General features: G+C 42.1%; 1 protein-coding gene across 3 annotated transcripts in view; it reads right to left on the bottom strand.

The window, feature by feature from the left end:
• The window catches only part of ARL3 (ADP ribosylation factor like GTPase 3), a 73,473-nt gene that overhangs the window by 38,302 nt on the left and 10,242 nt on the right, over positions 1-24,929 (bottom strand). Inside the window, exons 1-3 of one of the 3 annotated variants that reach the window (XM_053306328.1) lie at positions 18,008-18,144; positions 5,963-6,106; positions 3,984-4,100 (exon numbers count right to left, since the gene is read on the bottom strand). In XM_053306328.1, coding sequence (XP_053162303.1) covers positions 3,984-4,100; positions 5,963-6,106; positions 18,008-18,052 — 306 coding nt within the window. In that variant the 5' untranslated portion in view covers positions 18,053-18,144. Of the gene's footprint in view, positions 1-3,983; positions 4,101-5,962; positions 6,107-18,000; positions 18,145-24,929 lie in introns of those variants that run through there. The other 2 variants (XM_053306330.1, XM_053306331.1) reach the window with 2 other exon arrangements.

Genomic DNA, 24,929 nt, shown 5'->3' with positions numbered 1-24,929 from the left:
TCTCTAATCCCCATAAACTGCTGTTATAGTCATAGAATATAATTATGATTAAGATTCATGATGATATCTTTGACTAGGTTCTTTATGATTTTAAAAAAAATCAATTTAAATTATAAAAATCAGATTTTTTAAAAAATCCATCGATTTTTATCAACCCTGCAACAAAGTGGGAGGAGCATATTACTAACACTTGTCTTCTCAGAATCCTTACAGGCACTATGGGTCAGGAAACCAAACACACAACTGGAATCTCTACTCTACTTCACACAGACAGTGATAGAGTGAACTCTCCAGGACTGGTCTGGAATTAGAGAACTGAAGTATTCTCCTCCCCGCCTCCAATTTTGAAAATAACGGCTTATTCTGAACCAAATCAGACTCTGTTGTGCCCTGATGGTGTCACCAAAAGTGCAAGAGGGTCTAAATTCTCTACTCCCACCTACCTGCCTGCCCACTTCCCTCACGCTCCCCTGGCTTGGTGTTCTAGCAGTTGTGAAACAGAGGTCTCTCTCCACTCCGCCTCACCACCTGGCACTTAGGGGTGCCAACATTTCATTGCCAGAATGGGGGACACAAGTTTGGGGCTAGGGGGGTGGGGCCAGGAGGTTTATGCAATTGTATAAATTGATGCTATTGGCTCCTTGCAGGAAGAGTGGAATATAAATGTAAAAATATTGAATAATGCCAGCACTGTTATTATTTAGAACATAATTTTATTATACCACTTCTCAACCAAAAAGTTCTCAAAATAGTTTACATAGCAAAATGAATAAAAAGCCCCCCTGCAAATATTTTATACTTCATGGTTGATGTTTATTTGTAAGCTGTTTTGGTTGCTGTTGCAGAAGCACACGGTGGGCGGCGGGTGGGGGGAAGAGGGTCATCAAGTTCTTAAAACAAAATAAATAATGTTAAGAAGAAGAAAGGTGGGAGTCAAAACCGTGTATCACCTAGAAACCTACAAGCAAATCCCTATCTACCTTTTGCTCGCCCTAACTATTCCCCAGATCAAGGATAGCCAACCTGGGAGTTTCTAGCTGCTGTTGGACTATCATTCCCATCATCCTGAGCCACAAAAGCTGGGAATGATGGGAGCAATAGTCCACCAGCAATGGAAAAAGCCAAGTTGGCCACACCTGAGTCAATGACTTACAGGAGCTCTTGTCGCCTCCAGCAGTAATTACACTAACATGAAGCTCCAGGTGAGTTAGCAGCAGAGGACCTCTCTCCTTCATGCTCTGGCTGGACTCTAGAGACAAAGCAACAAAACCTCCCCACCTTGCCAGCAGCATCTCCTTTTGGGCACAAAAGAAACAGGGAAAGAAATAACTTTAAAGTCTTCCCCCTCCCTCCACCCCACCTCCATTCCCTATTTAGGTTGTTGCAGAGCAACCACCTAATGACGCAGCGGGGAAATGACGACCTGCCTAGCAAGAATGAGGTTGCTGGTTCGAATCCCTGCTGGTATGTTTCCCAGAATATGGGAAACACCTATATTGAATGAATGAATGAATGAATGAATGAATAAAATATATCGGGCAACAGTGATATTGAAAGATGCTGAAAGGCATCATCTCATACTGCGCATGTGGAGGCAATGGTAAACCCCTCCTGTATTCTACCAAAGAAAAACCACAGGGCTCTGTGGTCACCAGGAGTTGACACTGACTCGACGGCACACTTTACCATTACCTTTAAGTAAGAAGAACTCTGGCAAAATAAATTCAATACAGGAGCCAGAAAGAGAGCTCAGCCATTCAAAAGCTACACACAATAAATATGCTCATTTCTAAGTCTTCTAAGGCACTACAACATGAGTAGCAAAGCAGTTTTAGTTCGCTCCACTATTGAAAAAGACAGAAGGGGGGTGGGACAAGAGAGTGGGGGGAAATCCACATGGAGAATGCATGTTTGTTTCCTTTCCTCTTCCTCCTCAGTGCCAGCTCAAGGGGTTGTGGTGCCCTTGACCAATTTTGCTCCTGTCTCCCCCCGCCCCAATTTTTTTCTGAGATACCACTCAGTTTTATTATTTATCCCATAGGGGATAATGGGGATTAGATTATTTGATGTCACATAGATTCTTCATAATGAACCCCTATGTAGAATTTATGTGCCATCAGAGAATCCACATGTGTCGGATTCCCTGATGGTACATAGATTCTACAAAGTGAATCTGTGACATCATGTAGCATATATGTGACATCAAATAATCCAACATATGTGGATCCTCTGGTGTTGGATTCTCTGATGGCTAGTTGCTCCCCACCCTGCTAAATATAAGAGAGTCACCACTTTAAAAGGCACCTCTTTGCTCAGTTAGGATGAGAGAAAGTATCTGGCCTAAGGTTACCCAGTGACCTTCGTGGCTGAGCAGGGAGGGACCTCAACCCAGGCATTCCCAATCCTAACCCAGCACACAAACCACCACGCCACACTGCCTCTCACATGTTGGTTCACTTACCTTGGAGTAAGTCCCACTGAGTACAATGGAGTTTACTTCTAAGTAAATATGAATAAGATGCTCATGATACAATGGGAAAGGAAAAACCTGCAGGATCAAAGCTGGATCCTTCCTCAGTGGGTGTCTCTCCCTTCATTGCAGTGTACTCCAGGCAGAAGCAACTTGGTTTTCTCTCTCCCATGCTTAACCCCTGCTCAACTCCCACCCGAATCACTTTCACAGTCCCCAGCCCCAAGCAGAGGCAGCCTACAATGGGCTTTTCACCTTCTTGTTCCCCCTCCCCCCACCTGCACCTTCCTACCCACTGGGGCCAGCCATGGTCAATCAGCAAGGGGAAGCAAAGGACATAAATCATGAAACAACTTACAGAGGCACCAAGGCTTGACTTTAGGCAGAGCTCAGCCTCCAATTTGTGCAGGGGCTAGAGTCGGGACCAAGGGTGGTTGCTGTTTGCAGACTTGTGGTGCAGGCTGCAACCTCCTCCCAACAGGTCCTCCCAGCACTGACCTGCTCCAGGAGGACTAGCACATTCCCTGTCCTCTCTGGTGCTGGAGCCTGGGACTCCCTACTCCTTTCCCAGCCAGCCCTCCTCTCCTCCACCTCCCTGGTCAAAAACCAACAACCAGCGTGAAAGATCCATCTCCCTGATTGGCTGCTAAGCCAATCAGCGAGGCAGTTTTCTTGCCCTAGTGTTTTTTTTTAACTGGGAGCGTAAGGCAGGCTGCTGCTGCTGCTTCCCGCTGGCTGGCTGCTAACCTGCCTCGCCCACCCCCAGCCACCAAAATGCGGGAGAAATGCAGTCCCAAATGGGACGAACATTTCCTCCTTGAAATGAGGGATGTCCCTCTTAATTCGGGACAGTTGGAAACCCTGGGCACACAGCTATAGCTGCAGACTAAGCACCAGAAGCAACGGGAGATGCACTAAATTGCCTAGACCCCTAACAAAACCCACAAAATTCTACACTGTATGGCAAACCTAAAGTTATGTGCCTTCTTCTATGCCATATGGCATCCAGAGAGTAAAATCAATATCCTGAATTATAGCCAGAAACCAACTGCTGTGGCAGTTGGTAAGTGGCACCTGGGGTGCTATATGCACCCAGCAAAACACTGCCAATGGGGGAAGAGCCCCATAAAACTTGATTTCTCTATGGGCAATGCAGCTGTACTTTGGTGGGACCAAAAGTACAGCTTTGTGTTTTGTAGATTACTGTGGAGTGAGAAAGTATTTGAGCGTAAAGACCCCACCTTGCAATCTGGTTCATGCATTTCAGCCTGAAACACTGAGCCATTTGAAAGGAAAGGTGACATCCATGGAACTGTCACACAGAATGCAGTTGAGAGGCCAGTGAAAAATAAATCTTTCTGCAGATTTCATAATTCACATACACACTAGATCTGCAAGAGTGTTTAGACTGGCTGACTGCTGTAAAACAAATAGCTCTGACAGTGGCTAAGGCAGCAGCGTTAGTTAACTGTTGAAGTACTTAATGCAGCACTCAACAGTGACCAATGCTTACCAGAATATCTGTATTCTCAAAGTAATTCCTCCAGTACGGCCTGATCTTCCTCTGTCCGCCAATGTCCCACACATTCAGCTTGAAACCTTGTGACTGCACACTTTTAATGTTAAAACCCTGCAGCGACAACGAGAAAGAACAACAAGTGTTAACTTGATGCCTGGCCTCAGATTCGCAGGCACACACCATTCACAGCTTATATATCACATCTCTGGAAAACTCAACAAGATAAGGCCTGTGCTTCTATTCAGATGGATTGGCTGTGGGCAAGGTGAAGGATACAGCAGCCTTGCATGGATCAGGGTCTGCTTCTGTCAAAGCTATAAAGATGTATGTTGCAGCTCATAACCAGAAAAGGAGGGCGCAGTGGGAGATGAGAGAACACTGCAGATAAGGAGAAAGCACAAAGCCTTGCAGAAGCAAGTTGCAGCTCCTGAAAGCTGAGCCCAATGCGTAGGCTAACGAGAAGCAGAAGTCTGTATGTGAGTTGATATGAGAAAAGTAGAAGCAACAGCTGCACTTCTGAAGGGCCTATTTCATCAATTAAAGCTCCAATTGAAAGGAGTGTGCAACTGGAAAAACAGGATGTGGTGTGGGCTGGCAACGAGCTGCCACACAATACAGGGGATTGGCTCTACGCTTGGAATCTGAGGGTGGGCTTTTTCTCTGGGGCGTGGGATCATCTCACAGGCAATGTGCTCACAGTCTAGGGCCAGGCAAGGGAGATACAACCTTGCACAATCTCTAGCACCACCCACTGGCCATCTGTGGATTGAGATCCATTGGGCATTTATCTAGGACTGTAGTCCGGAAAAGAAACTTTAAGCATCGGTGTGTATAAAGTGGACTAATGCCCCTTCACATCTTGAAGTGTTAGTTAGTACATGTTATAGATCTGCACTGTGTATTTGCTAAAACTGCAAAGCTTGAAATACATCACATTATATATCTTGGTTTAATCTCTTGAACTGTTATAGATCTTATCTCTCCAGTATGTGCATTCACATTCACAGTCTAAACAAGTTTTTTTATTATTAAAAAGATGTATTTGCTCTTCAAATGGAACCATTTCAGCAGACAGACAATTTGAGTTTGCAACATGTATGCATTAATATCTTAACATATGAACCAGCCCCAAGCAGTGTTCCCTGTCACGGGGATTCCCAGATGTAGCTGACTACAACCCACCTACCAGGATGTTCAGAAAAATTCTGTTTCTCTTTTTTTAGCAGACAAGAAGGCAGATATCACCTACAATGTCGCTAAGTTTTCTGTGGTGGCTATTAGAGTCTGCCAGGAGATTGTAAGGGATGATAAGCTGGAGTGTAATTATTGAACATCAAAGCATGTGGGAGTTTATCTGGTTTGATGTCAGAAATATAAGTGTTGTTTTGGCTTTATCATGAATGTGTTTATTATGGTTTTATGTTGTTCCAATATGATCATGCACTGTAATAAACTTGAACTGAACTGACTACAACCCCCAGCATCCCCAGCTGCAATGACTTTGGCTGGGAATTATGGGAGTTGTAGTCAACAACATCTGGGAATTCCTGTGATAGGGAACAATGGTCCCAGGTATATGTTACATGCATCACAGAACTGTAGACTTACCATTACTAAAACTACATTGGTATTATGACATCTGTAGCAGTTCCAATTCTTTTTAAAGATATGTGACCAGATTCTGTTCTTGATTGTATGACCACAAAATAAATGTAAGGCCAAACAACAAAACAAGTTCCTCTGGATCTACAACTATGGACTACAATCAGAGTCTGGAAAACATAAACTCTGAAGTTTGATACTACTCTAGAACTGCTTCCATTGTGCAGCTGAAAATATAAAGCTGGAGTTATGTTTATCTATATTAGCCCTTATAATTTGATTTTGTTTGTAGCCCCACCCCCTTCTCTCCACACAACAAGGTTTGTTCTTGGACATGCAATGTCTGGCAGGGCAGAAAGACTCTTCCTTACTTGTGTTGGAGTGATGTGAGTGATGTCTTCAGATGCTAGTTGTTTCAATAGTGTAGTCTTGCCTGCATTATCCAATCCCAGGAGGAGGATCCGTACCTCCTGGTCTGGTGCACTCTTCAATTTACGCAGAATTGACAGCAAACCCTGTGTCAGCCAGAAAGATGGAAGATATTACTTGCCAGGTATTACTTTCATCATTACCATTACAACTTTTTATGTATAAAAGTTCCTAAAATTTGCTAGGTGCTGAAGATGAATAAAATGCACAGGTTACTGCTTGCAGGTTCATAATCTGAAATATACAAGACATAAGAGAGGGGATACTTAGAAAGACCTTAAGGAAGCAAGAGTAAAGTAAAGCCTATTTAAAAACACACATCAGGAATGAAACAGAAAAGAAATTAGTTTTTAATAAAGCAGGACAAAGCAGAGGCTAACTGACTATCTAAACGGAAAGGACTGCAAAAATAAAAGCATGCAGATACGTAATAGTGCAAGGGAGTGGAGGTTTGGTAAGAAGATTAGTTTTTGATGGATTGCGGGACCAAGGAGGAGCTAGGAAGCAAGTGATGAAGAGAGCTTAGAAGGAGCAAGACCATGAAGGAACGCAGAGGTAAGAGGTTGTTTAAAGTTAAGGTAGAACAACAGAGAAAGTCAGTGGAGAAAAACATATCATCATTATATATTATATTATATTATATTATATTATATTATATTATATTATATTATATTATATTATATTATATTATATTTATAAAGCACCTAAAATTACTAGGGGAGATACAAGCAATATATGATTTCCTGCCTGCAGGCTCATAATCCAAAATCACTTCATACAACAGAAAGATTAAGAGTGTGGACATGAAAAGGGTGTTACCCCTGCTAACTTGGCAAAGAGGCACCTTTTAATGTGGTGATTCTCTTTATTTAGCAGGGGGAGAGTAACTGGCCCTATCCACCCCTAGCACAGTACCTCCAGTGACTGTTGCTGGTGTCTATCTTATGTTTCTTTTTAGATTGTGAGCCCTTCGGGGACAGGGTTCCATCTTATTTGTTTGTTATATCTTTGTGTAAACCGCCCTGAGCCATTTTTGGAAAGGCAGTATAGAAATCGAATGAATGAAAAGGGGGAAGGGAAGCAAGCAAACTGGAAAAATTGAAAAACAGGTTCTGAACCGAAAACATGAGCAACTTAAGAATATATAAAAGAAAATGCAGTGCAGAACAAGTGATTTTTTTTTTTTGAAAAGTTTTTTTTAAAAGGAGAAAAGCTAGATTATAAAGAGAGAGAAAGTTCCAAACATAAGGAAAAGCCAGAGGAGAAGAACGAAAATAGTGCTGGGGAAGAGGTTGAAGGATTAGACTGAGCAAAGCATAACAAATGAAGGCACATAGAGAAGTCACAGAGGAAAAAGGAAGTAGCAAAATCATGGAAACTCTGGAAAGAAAGCAGAAATTATAACAAACAGGAAAAAGTAGCCAATGAAGAGAAGAATAAAAAGGTGATACATGATCAGAAAAAAGAAAGAAAGAAAGAAAACATGAAACAGAGAGGAATTTAGAATTGAAATAAGAGGAAAAGCTGAGAAGTTGAGAGCTCATCAAGAAAAACAACGGCACAGTCAAATTGAAAAATAATCAAAGCTCTAACCAACGATTTAACTGCATCAAAAGAAGTGGATTAATCTTTGCAACATTGATTAGATTAGACTTTTAAAAACAACAACCCAGCAGATCCTTGCAACCTAATTAACTTGTGGATGAAAAGAGAGATCAAAACCAGACTGTATGCTGTGAACAGTAAAACAGATATTAACAGTGGGCAGGAGCCAGACTAAGCTAATAGTTACGGAGTCCCACTGGCTGACGTCCTGACTACCAAAGTGCATGTGTAAAGAGGGACTGTGTGGGGACATGTCTGGGGCTTGTGCATAATTCCCCCAGCCCTTCTACATGTCTGCTGTTGCACAAGCGGGCGAAATGTCCCCACTCTGCCTACGCTCTAGAAGTGATCTGGACGAGAGGAAACACGTCAACATGTTTACATGTGTGCTTCAGTAGTAAGAATATCTAACTGAAAATAATGAGATAGCCATGTCTCATTTTCCCCCTGTGTTGCTTAGTTATGACCCTGCAACTGCCTGCTGAGAGTCTAGGAGGATTTTGCAAGAAGTGTGATAAATTCAGTTTTGTCCATGTTCAACTTTGGGTTATGTTGTAGCATTCATGATGAGCTTACAGCTAACCTGTTAATAACAAAAGCAAAACTAGAAGAAAACACTGGAGAAGAAAAATGTCAATATCTGTCAAGATTACTCCTGATGTCTTCTCTGACAAGGAGGTCCCGGTCATTGGGGGCATTAACCCAAAGCACTAAGGCCCTGGAAGGGGATCCTAAGACCACACTGATACCAGGCAGGTCAAACCACCTGGGAAAGGTCAGGAGAAGCACCCCAAGAGCATCCCCCACCCATGAGAGTGACCATGGGCAGGAAGAAGTAGAGGAGACCCAACTGGTCCAATGAATGTCAAGCCTGTCAGGCCCTCAGGACCCAGTTCCACTCCAGGCAAACAGGGAGCGGAGACCCAGCTGATTATTCCCCTCTAGGGAAGCCACCTCCGTCTCTACTGGAACCCCAGGAGGGATGCTGACAACAAGCCTGGCTTTAGTTGCAACCATGTCTGAAAAGCGCAAGACTGGCAGTTTGACAATTCGGATGTGAAGGGTCAATACATGAGGAAGGGGCTACTTGTGAGGAGGGGTCTCCTCAACAGGAGGAACTAAGACTGGTCCCAGATGTGGAAGGCTGGGTTTGGGAGCCTTCAGGAGGGATGGAGACCCATGGTCCTCCATTTACGCTCCACAGCAGCACTGTAAAGCTGTTGGTTCAACAGCAATGCATGCTGTGTCTTCCAGCTCTGAGAGATCAAGTCCTGCCCCTTAGAACTTGAATTATTTGTAATTCTAAATAATTTGTAATTAATGACTGTCAGCCTATTGAGATTGCTAAACTCCCAGACCTAATACTGCTGATCCAGACTATCAGTCATAGACCAAACAGCCCCCGCTGTTCCCAAGCCTGCTCCAGAAGAAGGTGAGGCTATAGGCCACCGCCAACCTCAAAGGCAGGATGCCTCTGAGTACCAGTTGCAGGGGAGTAACAGCAGGAGAGAGGGTATGCCCTCAGCTTCTGCCTGTAGGCTTCCAGTGGCATCTGGTGGGCCACTTGAAACAGGATGATGGACTAGATGGGCCTTGGGCCTGATCCAGCAGGGCTGTTCTTATGTGAGCTGTGTTGTCTACTTCTGCCTGCTAGTATATGTGGGAGAATGTGACAATATCATCAGCATAAATATGCAAAAGCCATAGGTAGATATGCTGAGCTGTTGGTAAAAAGTCCAAAGGTCAGGATAATATCTTTATTAGGACCAACTAAAATATCACAAAGTAGTCAAACTTTCAAGTTCTTCTTCATTGCTCTTCAGGCTGTTAGTTAAGCAAAACAAAAAGTAGGGTGGAAAACAAATGTGGGTATGAGGGAAGAGCTCAAATGCCTGCAGTTTGTAACAGTCTTAACATGGGGTGCAAGAGGTTTTATATAGACTTAATTTGATCCACTGCTGCTAGGTCTGTGAGATACCAGCTCTTGGTGCAAACTGTGACAAACATTGGCATTCTCTGTAAAAAATAATTATCTTGCAGTTATTCATTTATCTCCTGCTGCCCCAAAGCTTGCCGACTACAGTACTTTGCGATATTATTATTGATCTAATAAAGCTATTTCTTTACTTTGGCCTTTAAAAGAAAAAACAACTAATGGACCAACATGGCTACCTATTATTTTTGTGGGTTCTGAAAAATTATGAATGTATCTATCCAGAACAAGGATCTTAAAGCTGGAGAAAAGTATCTCCCCTCCTGAATATGGATAGTATTACTATACTATCCAACCTGGCTTTTATTGACTCTTTTACTCAGTACAACACTTAAAATTCTTCTCCAGCTTTGTTAATATAAAGACTACTGTGTTTCTCCTTACTTCTACTCTCTGCCTTAAAAGGGACCTCTGTGTTCTGCTTAATGCTATAGACAGATCTGAGGAAGTACTAGGTATTACTTTTTAAAAAGTCATTTTTGTTTCTTTGCCCCAGAAGCCCTTAGTGAAAACTGAAATCTGTCTTACATCCTAGTTTGACTAGCCTCTAAGTCTGCATAAAATCTCCTGTTGCACTCTGTCAAGACTGTCCTAAACTGTAGGTCTTGGGGCTCCTCCATGATTAACAACAATTACAATGAATATTTATATACTGCTTTTCAACAAGAGTTCCCAAAGCAGTTTACATAGAGAAATAAAAATAAAGATAGATCCCTGACCCCAAAGGCTCACAATCTTAACATCCAGCCTGAAAAAAAGAATTGAAGACTTGCTGACTACTTTGTGATATTTTACTTGGTCTTAATAAAGTATTACCCTACTTCAACATAAATATGGTAATTCAAGCCAAAAAAGTGAATCAGCGAGCCAAATGAGTAAATTGAGCATTGCAACAATCAGCATAGTTTAAAAGGAGAGTCTGATTAAGGGTTTTAGTGGAAGCAGGATGGATTTTAGAAATATTATACACAGAAATGTGGCAAATCTAATCTGGAACAGTAATGCAAGCTGAGAAAGTGAAATAGCAAAAATAATTTGATTCTTCATATCTCTTTTGGTGCCTCCATGAACTATGCTTAGAGGACCATGGAACAACAGATGACAGCACTAACAATGAGAGGGTTCTAGGATTTATCACCTACTTTTCATTATTTCAGTCATCTTGCCCCTGCATGCTACTCCCCCTAGTGTTAGGAACTGCCCTTAACATGTGTTAGTATCAACTTATGTGCAAACACATGGAGCTATGTCAAGGTCTTAGGTCCCACCATTTGGGACAATAAAGATTTCAACCAAGCTGCTGAATTAGATCTATTACCTTTACAACTAGCCAGACCTCATTTATACAAAATCCTATAATCTAAATCTCATCTTCCTCTTAGCTAGGCACTAAATTACTCCTAATCATGGCATGAATGCTTACCTAGTAATGACACTGATTATCCAAAGCCCCTTGTATTTATTCTCTGAAAACATTATGAGTGAATGAGACATTCACATGCCAGCATTTTTGGGATATAGTATTGCAAACATCCCAATTTCCTGCATTGTGTGGTGAAGAAAAGTTCAGCAGTTTTCAAATGACAGACTCTTAAGCTGAGAGGCCCTTTCAAGGTCTGGAAACAGAATGTGCCTGTGAGTTTATCTGCAATGCAAAAATGCTAGAAATAATTGTGTGCATTGTTGATGCCAGTACTCAAAACACCTGTGCTGCTATGAAAGAAGTGTCAGCTGGAAGGGCATGCTGGGTACTGGTATGTAAATATGTTTGTACTGCTCTTCTACATCCATAAGACACAGGCTAATCAGAATGCCCACTGGATGTGGGGAATTATAGAGAGAGCTAAAAAGATGTGTGTTCTGGTTCCAGCTTTGTCAGTGACCTGTAGTATCTGCAGACATTACACATACATTCCCTATACTCATTTTCCTTGTCCTTCACACTAACTAGAGATGGGTGAACTCTTCAGAGCTCACCTCAGAGTCACTAGCTCAGAAAGGATTCAAGTTCTCCCTGGCCTCAAAAAAATAAAAATCAGGAAGAACCTGGACTATTTGCCAAGCCCAGCAGGGGAACTTGGGACATGAACCGCTCCTTCCCTGCCAGCCCCTCTTTGCTCTCCAGTCTCGACAGCAGAATCAGCAGTGGTGGTGTAAGGGGAGAAGAGAGGTCCCCCACCACCACCAGCATCACCCTGACATGGGAGCATTCGCCACTGGCAAGTGGATTTGTGGATGCCTGTTTTTAACCTGCACTGCAAAACACTAACCCTTGGGAGAACTCTAAATTCAAGGGCCACCACATCTTTGATTGGTATATTGCTCTGCAGCATCGGAGCAACAAGAGGAGAGGAAGAAAGGCTCCAGGCCCCATGTGGCAGCACCATCACACTTTTACCATGGTGCACTGCTCTGCTGTGTGCTAGGACAATGGAGGGAGGAAAGAAAACTGCCCTCCTCACCACACATTATTGCATCTGCATCTCCTGACATGAGGATTGTTAAGTAAAGATTGGGGGCCTGGTGAGGAGGCTGACTGGACTTCCGGAGGTTCACCCCTTGGGAGGTGGGGTGTCACATTTTCCAAGTCCCCAACATTATTTCATGAACCTTTGCTTACTGACTGTAAAATTCTTAAAGCATTGTCTCTTAACTAAATAGGTAGCTTATGAAAATGGGGCTTCCAAGTTAGGATGTCTAAGAAAGATCAAGTTTAAGAAACACTATTGACACAAGCAATGAACTTGGTATTGGATTACTAACTTACAGTTTTTCATAACACTGGAAACTATTGAATATGAATATGAATATTGAATATTCATATTCTGTATTCATAACAGACCCAGGCGAATACCAGTTGCAACAGTTAAATGATGCTTTTTCCAAAAAATCTACCAAGAACTACATAACTTACTGAGAGACATCTTCTGATATTTCTGAAGACACATGTTACAGGCACACTGGACTATTTCCACGTGAAAATGCTGCCAACAGTATCACGACATAAGGAGACCCCATGAGTACCAAAACCTATACCAGCATTGCCCCTACATGTGCAAGCTGTTCTGGAAGAGCAAGGTTTATTCCTCAGTGTATATCTGCTAAAAGTACAAAATAAAATACTCTACCCCTACTTAAGAATCGGGGGAGAAGGCAATGGTAAACTACTCCTGTATTCTAGCAAGAAAACCACAGGGCTCTGTGGTCGCCAGGAGTAAACATTGACTCGACGGCACAATCTTTCCTACTTAAGAATAAGGTTGGCATTACGCCAAATATAAATATTTTAAAACATACAAAATGAAGATTTGCAGGCCAGATACCAGCAAATGCACTTCTTTACGGTTTCTCTCTCAGTAAATATTCCGAAGCACCGGTGTTCATTTACAACTCTACTAAATCTAAATTAACTTTTTGTTTTTCTCTCTGTATGTTTTTCTTAAACAGACAAAAACTCTAGACAGTCAATAAAGACAATGCTCTTCATAAGGTTTTTGTACTGAACTTTCTGTTCTGGCATTACTTCCCCCCTTTGTGTTTTTACCCACTCCGTCAAGGAGCTCCCATGTCCAGTGTTAACCCTCTTTTCTTGGAACTGAGGTGTCTCCTACTCCTTGTCAATATTAGGTCTACGAACCAGATTGTAGCTCAAAATCTGAATAGATATTGAACTAGTTACATGACAAAGGTTGCTTCTATACCAGAGCCTTTTAGTGCTGCTGAAACACTGTTTTGTCACCATCAGCTGGAAGCAGAATTAAAATTATTCCGCACAGCATTTCATCCAATATTATTTTATCCAGCAGTGCCTTCTCCATGGTCAGGATCATTCTATTATGTTTACAGTGAAGTAATTCCCATTCAGCAAAGGTCCCTTCCAACATACATTGCATGCTTCCTGCTTGCTGGTGCTGCCCTTTTATTGCTTCCTGTTGAAAAAGGCAGTCAAATTATTGATAAGGACCTCACTAATTGTTTCTTGAATAGCCTCTTAATTGCTGCTTAATATTAGTTCCTATTGCTGTGGGACAGCTTTGATTAGTGATTTTCTGTCACTGTTTTCTTTTCATATTTTTATAACAAAATCATACTATTTTGCCTTATAAAAGAAAAATAAAGAGAAAATCAGTGATTAAAGTTTCACCAACCCTGGAACAATTGCTGACATTAAGGCTACTAATCAGACTGCCCTGCTCAACAGGAAGCAATAAAAGGGGCAGAACCATAGTGCTTTTCATTAAAGATACAGGAACCCTGTAGACTACCTAAAACAATCTGAAAATCCAGAGTGAACTGTCAGAGGCGGCTGGCACTGCCTTAGGAGTTTCCCTAAATAACATTTACAATAGTAGCTTGGGTGCCATGTTATAACTTATTTATATCATTAATTTGGAATGGTTTCCCAACTACAAGACAATGCTTGGCCCATTTAGTTGTCCAACCCCCAAGATGAAGAGTTTTAAGTGAAATGCTAATGAATAATAGCACCTGGGCACTAGCTGGCACTGCAGACATTTCTATGAGAACCCCATGAGATTCACACAAGAGTGACTGATTAAAATCCAGGGTGTCCTATTGTTCCCCGCAACCAACATTCTTCTAGCTGAGTTATAGAAATTCACAACAGTACCCTACTAGCCACCTAATGGCCCAGTGGGGAAATGACTTGCTTATCAAGCCAGAGGTTGCCAGTTCGAATCCCCGCTGAAACACCTATATCGGGCAACAGTGATATAGGAAGATGCTGAAAGGCATCATCTCATACTGCGCGGGAGATGGCAATGGTAAACCCCTCCTATATTCTACCAAAGACAACCACAGGGCTCTGTAGTCACCAGGAGTCGAAACCAACTCAACGGCACACTTTACCTTTACCATGTATCTCACCTTTTAACTATCCATCCCACCCAAATAGTGTGTCACTTTTTGTGTCATTTATGAAGGTAAGGCTGCTTCAATTCCTTGCTGCCCTCTCTTGTCCTTACTCCCATCCTGATGGTGATTTTCAGGCAATTCCATCTGAAAAACCATCATGGAGATTAAGACAATGACCAACATCCAGACTAAAGCCATTGAAATGACAAGGTTGTGCAGGCAGGGGCGGATTTTTGTCTATCTCCCCTTCCTTCTGAGGCCACCTTTGCCTCCTGAAAAGATCTCTCTGAAGCTTCCCAACCCTCTGGGAAATAAGCTTCAGCAGGCATAGACAGCTGCAGAGGGAAATTGCCCCTTCCCTCTTGTACAGCAGAAATGCTAAAACAATGGTGGAGGATTAATCTGATATCAGCCATTAATCTTGGGCTTTTACTTGAACTTCATGAAAGAGAAACTTCAGCATTCATATTTTAGGTCAACAAATGACATAAGATCAGTAAGTAGGCAAGGTTTCCTGAAAGACAGACAGTTTGTTCAACAGTATCAATATTTCTCTGCAATGCAAAGTGCTGGATATGTTCTAAGGATATACCCTCAACTCATGCCAGACAATGATGACGTCCAATGAACTGAAATATCCCCCAAATCCTCTGTAACATGTAAGGCTTCTATGGCAGATGCCCATTGGCTCCTCAGTAGATAAGCTGATATGAAAAAGGTTCCCTGAAGGTAGAAAGTTAGAAAACCATTAAACTACAGAACTACAGTCCAACATCCAGAGCAAGGAACTGCATGCAGAACGAACACACTGTTGCACCAGGGCAAGAGGATAGCTTAGTTACACTAAAAACTGTGATTGTGCAAAAGCATTATTGTACTATTGCACAATAGCCCATTTAAATAAATGAGGCATGGCACAGTTGCGCAACTATTACACAATCACAAGGATGCTTGTAGTAGCACAACACTAGTTTGGAACACAAGCTCCAGATTTAGCACTATTAGCTAGTGCAACAGTCATTGGCATAAAGACCTTTCACAAATGATTCATTGTCCTGGATGTCAGCCACTGTCTTCTGGCTACATCTCTGTCCTTGTTCCAGATCCAGAATGGACCAGGGCAGGGGGAGAAATCAGATAAATCAGAAGCGGTTCTTTTCTGCCCATATTGTATCTGCGAGTTCACATCCAGCGGAGTTGTTCAGGGTTGTGAGGGGGCTAGTATGTGCCCCGCCCCCTTCAATCAGAATTTGGAGCCATCCGTTAGCTACTGTGATGTGTTTAAAGAATGTTTTGTAGATAAAATCTCTCGGATTTGGGTCAACTTAGATGGAGACTCCACAATTAATTTGATGTCTGAACTGGAGGTGTCCAGCAACTCCTCTTATGTGGTTCGACTGGATCAGTTTCAGTTTGTGACTCCTGAGGACATGGACAAGCTGCTCGGAATGGTGAGGTCGACTACTTGTTCTCTTGACCCTTGTCCAACATGGCTTGTTCTATCTAGCAGGGAGGCTGTTGTAGGAGGCCTGGTAGAAATCATAAATGCTTCTCTGAGGGAGGGCAGGATGCCTCCTTGTATTAAGGAGGCAATTATTAGACCTCTTCTTAAGAAGCCTTCATTAGATCCCTCAGAGTTGAGCAACTATAGGCCTATTTCCAACCTCCCATGGCTGAGCAAGGTAATTGAGAGGGTGGTGGCCTCTCAGCTCCAGGAGGTCTTGGAGGAAACTGATTATCTAGACCCATTTCAAACTGGCTTTCGGGCGGGCTATGTGGTGGAGACTGCCTTGGTCGGCCTGATGGATGATCTCCAATTGGGAATTGACAGAGGAAGTGTGACTCGGTTGATCCTTTTGGATCTCTTGGCGGCTTTTGATACTATCGACCATAGTATCTTTCCGGAACATCTGAGAGTGTTGGGGGGGAGGCACTATTTTACAGTGGTTCCGCTCCTTCCTCTTGGACAGATTCCAGATGGTGTCAATTGGAGATTGTTGCTCCTCAAAATCTGAGCTTAAGTATGGTGTTCCTCAAGGCTCCATACTCTCTCCAATGCTCTTTAACATCTACATGAAACTGCTGGGAGAAATCATTAGGGGATTTGGAGCGGGATGTTATCAGCATGCTGATGACACCCAGATCTACTTCTCCACGTCAACTTCTTCAGGAGCTGGCATAACTTCCCTAAATGCTTGTCTGGAAGCATTAATGGGCTGAATGAGGGAGAATAAACTGAAACTTAATCCAGATAAGATGGAGGTACTTATTGTGTGGGGTCAGAACTCTAGAGACGATTTTGATCTCCCTGTTCTAGATGGGGGTCACACTTCCCCAAAAGGAACAGGTTCTCAGTCTGGGAGTACTTCTGGATCCACACCTCTCCCTGGTATCTCAGGTTGAGACAGTGACCAGAGGGGCTTTCTATCAGCTCCAGCTGATATGCCAGCTGCATCCGTTTCTTGAGATGAACGACCTCAAAACAGTGGTACATATGTTGGTAACCTCCAGACTTGACTTCTGCAATGCTCTCTATGTGGGGCTGCCTTTGTTCATAGTCCGGAAGCTTCAGTTGGTACAGAATGCAGCAGCCAGGTTGGTCTCTGGGTCATCTAGGAGAGACCACATCACTCCTTTGTTGAAAGAGTTACATTGGCTGCCAATAGGTTTCCAGGCAAAATACAAAGTGCTAGTCATAACTTATAAAGCCCTAAATGGCTTAGGCCCTTGGTATCTAAGAGAATGTCTTCTTCATTATGAGCCCCACCGCCCATTGAGGTCGTCCGGAGAGATCTGTCTCCAGTTGCCACCAGCTCATCTGGTGGCCACACAGGGGTGGGCTTTCTCGGTTACTGCCCCGAGACTGTGGAATGTGCTCCCTACTGAGATACGATCCTCCCCATCTCTGACAATTTTTAGAAAGCATTTGAAAACCCTCTTCACTCAAGCTTTTTCAGTTCTTTAAAATTTTAAGGTTTTAATTTGTGGATGATTTTTAAATTGTTAAATTGTTTTAAGTTTTTGTATATATTTTAACTTGTTTTATGCTATTGTTAATTGCCCAGAGACGAAAGTTTGGGGCAGTGCACAAATGTGATAAATAAATAAATAAATAAGTAAGTTATGTTTCTCAGGACCAATGCTATTAATTTGGCGGAATCATTCATTTTTTACATTGGAACACTATGCATGTTTACCCAGAAGTAAGTCCCACTTGTTCAATAAGGCTTACTCCTAGGTAACTGTGAATAGGAGTGCAGCCTTAGCTATATTATACCATTTGAATTTTGACAACAGGTTCTCAATTTCAGAAACATTGGTTTTCTACTAGCTGCATCAACAAATAATTTAAGAACTTTTGCTGAAATAACACTAACAGTATTCAAGCTGGAAAAATATTACTGAAGGTATTAAATGCCTTCACTAACTGTTAGGAAAACAAGCTGGTAACTGTTTAGGTATCAATATTCAAAATAATATAGGTAGCCTTCCCTTCCAAGTACTAACATAATACCAATAGCAATATTCCATCCCTTTCCAGGATTGTCGGGTATCTCATTCACATCCTTCTTCGTTGGCATCCCTATAAGAAATCCCTAGTTGACATCTGGGCCAGTACACTTAGTACTGGAAGCAGGACATCACATTCTAGTGCGAGCTCACATCCAGGTTACCTCTGTGACATCACTCAAACTCCATCTTGCCAGATAATTTATAGTCTGGTCCATTTTGTAGGCACTAGATGGGCTACTGGAATTGTAGGTGGAGACGACATGTACCAACTCAAGCCTTTCAGAGTCTGGCCTTCAAGGAAGGAGGCATAGAGAAACAATGAAGCAGAGGCAAGCAGACAACCATCATGCAAGCATAGGAGCAAGAGACTAGAGCAGAGTTTTAGAGCTGAGGTTTCTAATAAATCAAAATATAAAGATACAGTTCTAACATGCACAACCTGGCAGAGAGTAACTGCTCAGGAAAGCAAATAGCAGGGTGTGTCTTAAAGTACAATTTCTGCGTAAACAGATAACTCTCTTTCCTCCTAGGATTAGAGCACATGTTATAAGGAAAATGACCGAAGATTTTACATAGAACTGTACATGCACATTATGATTAATTGAAGTTTCTTGCATGTACAGCACTGCCAAAGCATTAATTGAAAAGTTTCATATCTGAAAATAGACACTTGGAGCTATTTTGTTCTAACAGTCACATTTGCCATATCATCCACTGGGGTGAGTATGTCAAAGCCTTTAGCTTTCAATTATTATAAACTTTTTCTGTTATGGCAACCTTGGTATGTTATTAATATAGTAACATATTAATCTTGGTTTACATATAATGTAGATCACCACAGATAAAATACTAATATAAATAATTTCATTTCAACTTTAATTGAAATTGTTAAACGCTACCAGTCTGCCAACCCTCTACCAATTTATAGCCAACCTCAAAAAAAAAAAAAAAAAAAAATCTAAACAGAATAAATTTACAAGAGAAAGCTATTTTCTAAGTCTTAAGCTGCAATCAATCAATCAATCATTTTATTTATGGCCATAAGCCAAACAAATTTAAAACTTTAGACTGTTACCATGGATAAATATACAGCATAAACTGACTAAAAGATACACAATCAGTCTCATAAAACCCCATAACAAGAGGTCAGTTTCGTAGCCCCATATAAAAATTTAGCAACCAGTTTAGTAATACCCACATTAACATCAGCAAGACAAGTCTTAAGCTGCAATCCTAAACACACTTACCTGAGAGTAAGCTCCACTGAATGCTGGTCTTGTGGTAGCAAGCATGAATTGTCCCTTTTGCTAAGCAGGATCTGCCCTGGTGTGCATTTGAATGAGACACTACATGTGTGAGCACTGCAAGATATTCCCCTTAGGGGATGGGGCTGCTCTAGGAAGAACAGAAGATTCCAAGTTCCCTACCCGGCATCTCCAGATAGGACTGAGTGAGGTCCCTGCCTGCAGTCTTGGAGAAGCCACTGCCAGTCTGTGTAGACAATACTGAGCTAGATGGCTCAATGGTCTGACTCGTAGAAGGCAGCTTCCTATATTCCTATTACTTACTTCTGAATTAGCATGTATAGAACTGGAGTTACCTTTATTGCTCCTTTCCCATATTTGTGCAGCATTCCAAGCCTAGCACACAATACGGCTATTCACACGAGCAGCCCTGCCCGGGCTTGCACAGCCCTGGGACTGCTTGTGTGAAGCGCCGGGATCGAGGCTGATCCTGGTGCTGCCTTGCCAAGTAGCCCGAGGTTTCACCTCCAGCTATTACCCAGGTATAAGAGTGTGAGCGTGCCTCTCTACCCAGGCACCCAGTCGTAGGTATGTGTGTGGGCTGCAGGCAGCCTGAGCACACACAGAGCTGGGTGGTGAGCAGGCCCAACTGAGGGGGAACCCCCAATGCACTGCGCTCCTGGTGTGGTGTGCATTGAGCTCCCTGTGGTGTGGCTTGTGTGCCACGCTAGCAGCAGAACCTTAGAACTTAATTGGCTTGTGTGCAGGGAGGCAGGGAGGAGCCTGCCTCTCTGCCAGCCCCCCCCGCCCCCCAGCTTTCGGTCATGTGAACAACCTTAATGGGTAACACCCACAGTGATGACCACAAAAGGGCTGTTTAGAGTTTCAGTACTCTGTAAAGTTGTGCTACTGCTAGCAGGAGAGGAACCACCTGAATGTAGGTGGTGCAAGGAGTTCCCAATGGTGCATCTATGGGCTGTGCTGGTGGAGGCTGTGCTAGATCTTGCGCAAGAACTAGTCTGAAGCAGAGGTTAATTTCATTGCACAGCTTTCTTATGCTTGTACAACAGCATTTGTGCTAGCACAGGACTAGTGTGGATGCCATCCTTTTTAATCTCTGCTTTCTTTAACAGCACTTATTTTATTTATTTATTTATACATCCATTCATTACATTTATATCTCGCTCTTCCTCCAAGGAGCCCAGAGCATTGTACTGCATATACCGCTCTGGGCTCTACACTACTTTCTCCTCACAACAACCCCTGTGAAGTAGATTAGGCTGAGAGAGAAGTGACTGGCGCAGAATCACCCAGCAAGTATCATGGCTGAATGGGGATTTGAACTTGGGTCTCCCCGGTCCTAAAAATGAGAAAAGCCAACACTCCAGATACCATTTATTTCTAACTGGTTATATTTCCAGAGGTCCATTTATATGGACACATGGTCTTGAAAACATTCATTGCAGGGCTGGAAAAGATGATGTGGCCTGTTGGAAGAATGGTTTAAAATGGAATTTGGAGATTGCAGGAAGACAGGAACTTCTAACCATAACATTAGGTAGCTTTTTTTTTTTTTTAAACTAACAGACGAAAAAGAACCTTGATTTGGTCTCATTTTGAAGAGCCTTACTCTATCACTACACATTAAGGAACTTTTTTTGATACAAAGTAACATTAATCAATTATCAATAACATTAGATAAGGTATCTTTCTTTTTTATACAACCTAGTCACATGGCTGTTTCAGTCTCACATGGACTACAGCTCAATGGTACAGCATACACATAGCATGTAGAAGGTCCCGGGTTCAGTTCCCCACATCTCCACTTTATGAAGATCTCAGATAGTGAGGCTGGAAAGACCTCTGCCTCAATCTTTTGGACAGCTGCTGCCCATCAGAACAAACAATAGCAGTTTAGATTAATCAATATATAATACAGCTTTATGAGTTTATGCAGCAGATTAGTCATGTGCATGCTGCTAACACATGTTGAACTAAGCCCAGATTGGCTATTATCATGTCACCACAAACCTTTCAGATGGCATGCCAAAAGCTACTGCTGTCTGAATCCAGTGCATGGCAACAGTATGAGCATGACTGTTTTGTTACAGGCGGATGTGGCTTGAAGTAAACACAGGCTGACTGAAAACTGTGCCTGAGGTGGGCCGAAATGTTTGTGTGAACAAACTTCAGCAAACAGGACTTCTTTATGAAGTGCCCCCACCCCCACCCCCGTTAATCTTCTTCACTTGCTTTTACTCCCCCTCACCTTTGTATAGTCTTTGGGCCAAATGAGACAATACATTAATTGTCTCAGTGGGTTCTGCATGCTTGGTTGGTTTTAAAATGTAGCAATTGTGGAGTCCAGATCAGGACCATAGCAAAGGCAAAAGGTAAAAGCCCCCTCTTCCCATGCCACAGACCAGATGAGGGGCCCCGTGGCATTTACATTACAAAACAAATAAGCATGCAATGTATCATCTAGTTTGGCCCTTCAATGATGAGCTTTTAAAAGGCATTTGGATTTGTTTAATTTTATTGCACCCTTTGTTGTTCAACTATTATTGTATCAAGGAGGCTTAATCAAAGCAAGATCCAGTTCTAATCATTTTAGTACAAGCAGATGGCCAGACTATGCTCCAAAAAGACTGCAAACATTCCACTTGTTTTGGAAAACATATCTAACTAGAAGCTATGTGCTTGGAAAGCAGTTTAAGATGATCACACAAAATATATGCAACTATATTTTTTAAATGGAAATTGCAAACATGTTAATGGTTGTAGGTTCTGTTAATAATTGTGTAATAATAGTTAAACACAAGAGGACAGCAATTCTTTAAAACAAAGGTCCCTTGTTATTTCTTCTGTTATGCTGACTAGTCAGTCCAGAGTGCATTTGTGCCGGTCCTCTCAAACTGCAGTAGTTTACTTCAACAGTAACATAAAGGCCTTCATAAAGTAGGTGGCGGTGCAGACATACTGAAACAAACAGGGGTAGTTTGCCCCCCACTGCATTAGCAGGGCAGACAGCACAGAAGAAAAGTACTACTGCTGTTTGAAAGTGTTAAACACACTGCAATTTTAGATTCTGAAGGTTATTCTCTTAACAGCAAAAATATGTAAACACTGGCTGACATCCTAACAAATGAAGAGCATGTATTAGGGGGGATGTGATGGGAGCCTGCCTGCATGCAACTCCCCCAATCTTCCTAGATGCGCACTGCTGTGCCAGAGAGGGTGAAGACTTCCTAGCACTGCCCACACTCTGGAAGTGCTCGGTAAGAGAGGAAACATGCCACTGAGCTAGTCAATAGGTGCTCGGGGATTCTCAGCGTTGGGTTGCCAGATGTTATTGGACTTCAACTCCCATAATCTCCAGCCCCAGTGGCCTTTGGTTGGGGATTATGGGAGGTTGCTTTTTTGTTTTCCCTCCCCTCCCCCCCCCCAAGTCTTCTTTGGACCAAGTCTCTTGAAATGTTAAAATGCCCCATTGTTGCAAGAAGGTGATAAACTCCATATCAGACCTTTTCCCAGCCCACCCAGCTATGTTCCAGCTAAGAATTTTCCAGTCAGATTGCCTACAATTTACATTATGTTCCTCCATTTCAGCACAGGAATATAAATCAGATGAAGTCTCTATAGGAAGAGATCTAGAGCCGTTTCCTAGCCTAGATGTAGCCAGCGGGGGATTCATTGTTGCAAGACTGGACACTCCACCATCAAATGAGACAGAATCAACATTTAGATATTAAAATCCCCTTAAGAGAACCTGGCAGAAGATGTCACTTCTGCACGAGAGATTTCACCAGCTTATCCGAAACTCCACTTAAATTTGCAGGTTGGGGGGGGGAATAAATTGGAGACTTTAGTCTGTCTAAGATGATGGGAGTCTAAAGTGGCAAGTTATTTAATTGATTCCTCTCACAAGAAGCTGCAGGAGGAGCCTTCTCCAACAATACAGGTCTCCCATTGACCTCCTGAGGCACCTTCTTTCTGTGCTTGCAATTTTCTACTAAAATAGTCTCAAGAGAGGTTAGTTTAGTGATATTGGTCCAGAAGCCATCCTTGAGAAGGGATCCATTGTTTATTTCAAAAATACTTTCCTCATCCAGGGATCAATTATGGGAGCTGAAGTCCAATAACATCTGGGGATCCAGTGTTTAGAATCCTTGTGCTAGATCATGCACCGTTGCTTAGTCCCAGGGTTCCCAACCTGTGGTACTCCAGTTGCTGCTGAACTACAACTCCCATCTTCCCCAGCCACATTAAATTGTAGCTGGGGGTGACAGGAATTGTAGTTCAGCAACAACTGGAGTACCACAGATTGGGAACCCCTGGCTAAGTCTATTCTTTGGAGTATTAAACTTTGAGTCCTTTGGACCATTTGACCAAAGCAGAGCAACACTCAATGCTCTATGAAGCAGGCAAAGCTCCCCAGTGAGTTTTACCTGGCTTCATCACTTTGTTCTTCGCCAGGTAAAGACCTTTTTGTTCACTCAGGCCTTCTAAATTTTAAATTTTAACTGATTAAAAAAATTTAAATAGGTTAAAATGTCCTTTAGATAGCATATTTAAAATGTCTTTTTAATATTATGCTCTATTGCTTAGTGCAGAGGGGACTACCCCTTAAGGGCTGTCAGGTCTCTCAGCTTTCCTGTTTCTGTTTGTCATTTTAATGGTGGTTTTTTGGTGTGTTGTGGTTTTTACTGTTTCACTTAATGTAAAGTTTTAAATGTAACTTGTATGGAATTTTATTGTATTAACTTTTGTAAACTGCCTCGAGATGCATTATGAAAGGCAGTATAAAAACTGAACAATAAATACATATTATTTTGTATTGTATTTTCTCCCCCCCCCCTTTCCTGGTCTGTTATGATTAAATGCGTTGTATGTTTTTATCTCATGTTTTAACGTATGTTCTAAGCCACCCAGAGAACAATTTGTTTAATATAAACAAATAAATTTTATATTATTATTAACACACTTAGGGAGGCATCCAAATCTTTGGCAGAACAGCAGTTCTTGGGCAGAAGCTCCTTCTGCACATGTAAGGAGAGCTCTGCTGGCACAGGAAACCCGTCCACTTGCAAAAGGATTCTCCTTCCCTTAATGGAATGAGCTTCTAACAATAGAGTGTCAATACTCTGGATGCCCAGAGTAGATAGGCAAGGATATTTTAATGCCTACAGCCAAATTCAAGCCACAAATCCACCAAAATAATTTATAAGTTATAATGCATGTATGGCAGAGCTAATACATTACAATAATTAACTTTCCAACTAGTGCAGCTTACAAGAAATTAGATCATAATCACCCCTTATTCTACTCAGGGGACTGCTGCTATCAAACGAATGTCTAGCATCTGGGCCAGCCTATAGAAAAGAAGATAAAGACATAATGCTCCATGTGGTATAAATACTTTGATGTAGGAGCCAGAAAAACAAAACCAACCAACACTGAGGCAGTCTCTATTCAGTAGCTTGGTCTGCATACAGATTTTAAGACCCATATGTGCTGTTAAAAGTTAGTACAGTATAAATGCAATGGTTTCGCTTTATCCATCAACAATAAAATTACTCTATTCAGAAGGTCAGAAGTTTGCTTTGTCCAAGGAAAAGATATTTAATACCTAGTGGGAGAGCAGTCTCACACAAATATTGGTAGAATATTTTAAAGTCT

Source organism: Hemicordylus capensis, chromosome 3 (assembly GCF_027244095.1).
Source record: "Hemicordylus capensis ecotype Gifberg chromosome 3, rHemCap1.1.pri, whole genome shotgun sequence".
NCBI lineage: Eukaryota > Metazoa > Chordata > Lepidosauria > Squamata > Cordylidae > Hemicordylus > Hemicordylus capensis.
This window is presented reverse-complemented; position numbering and strand designations above follow the sequence as displayed.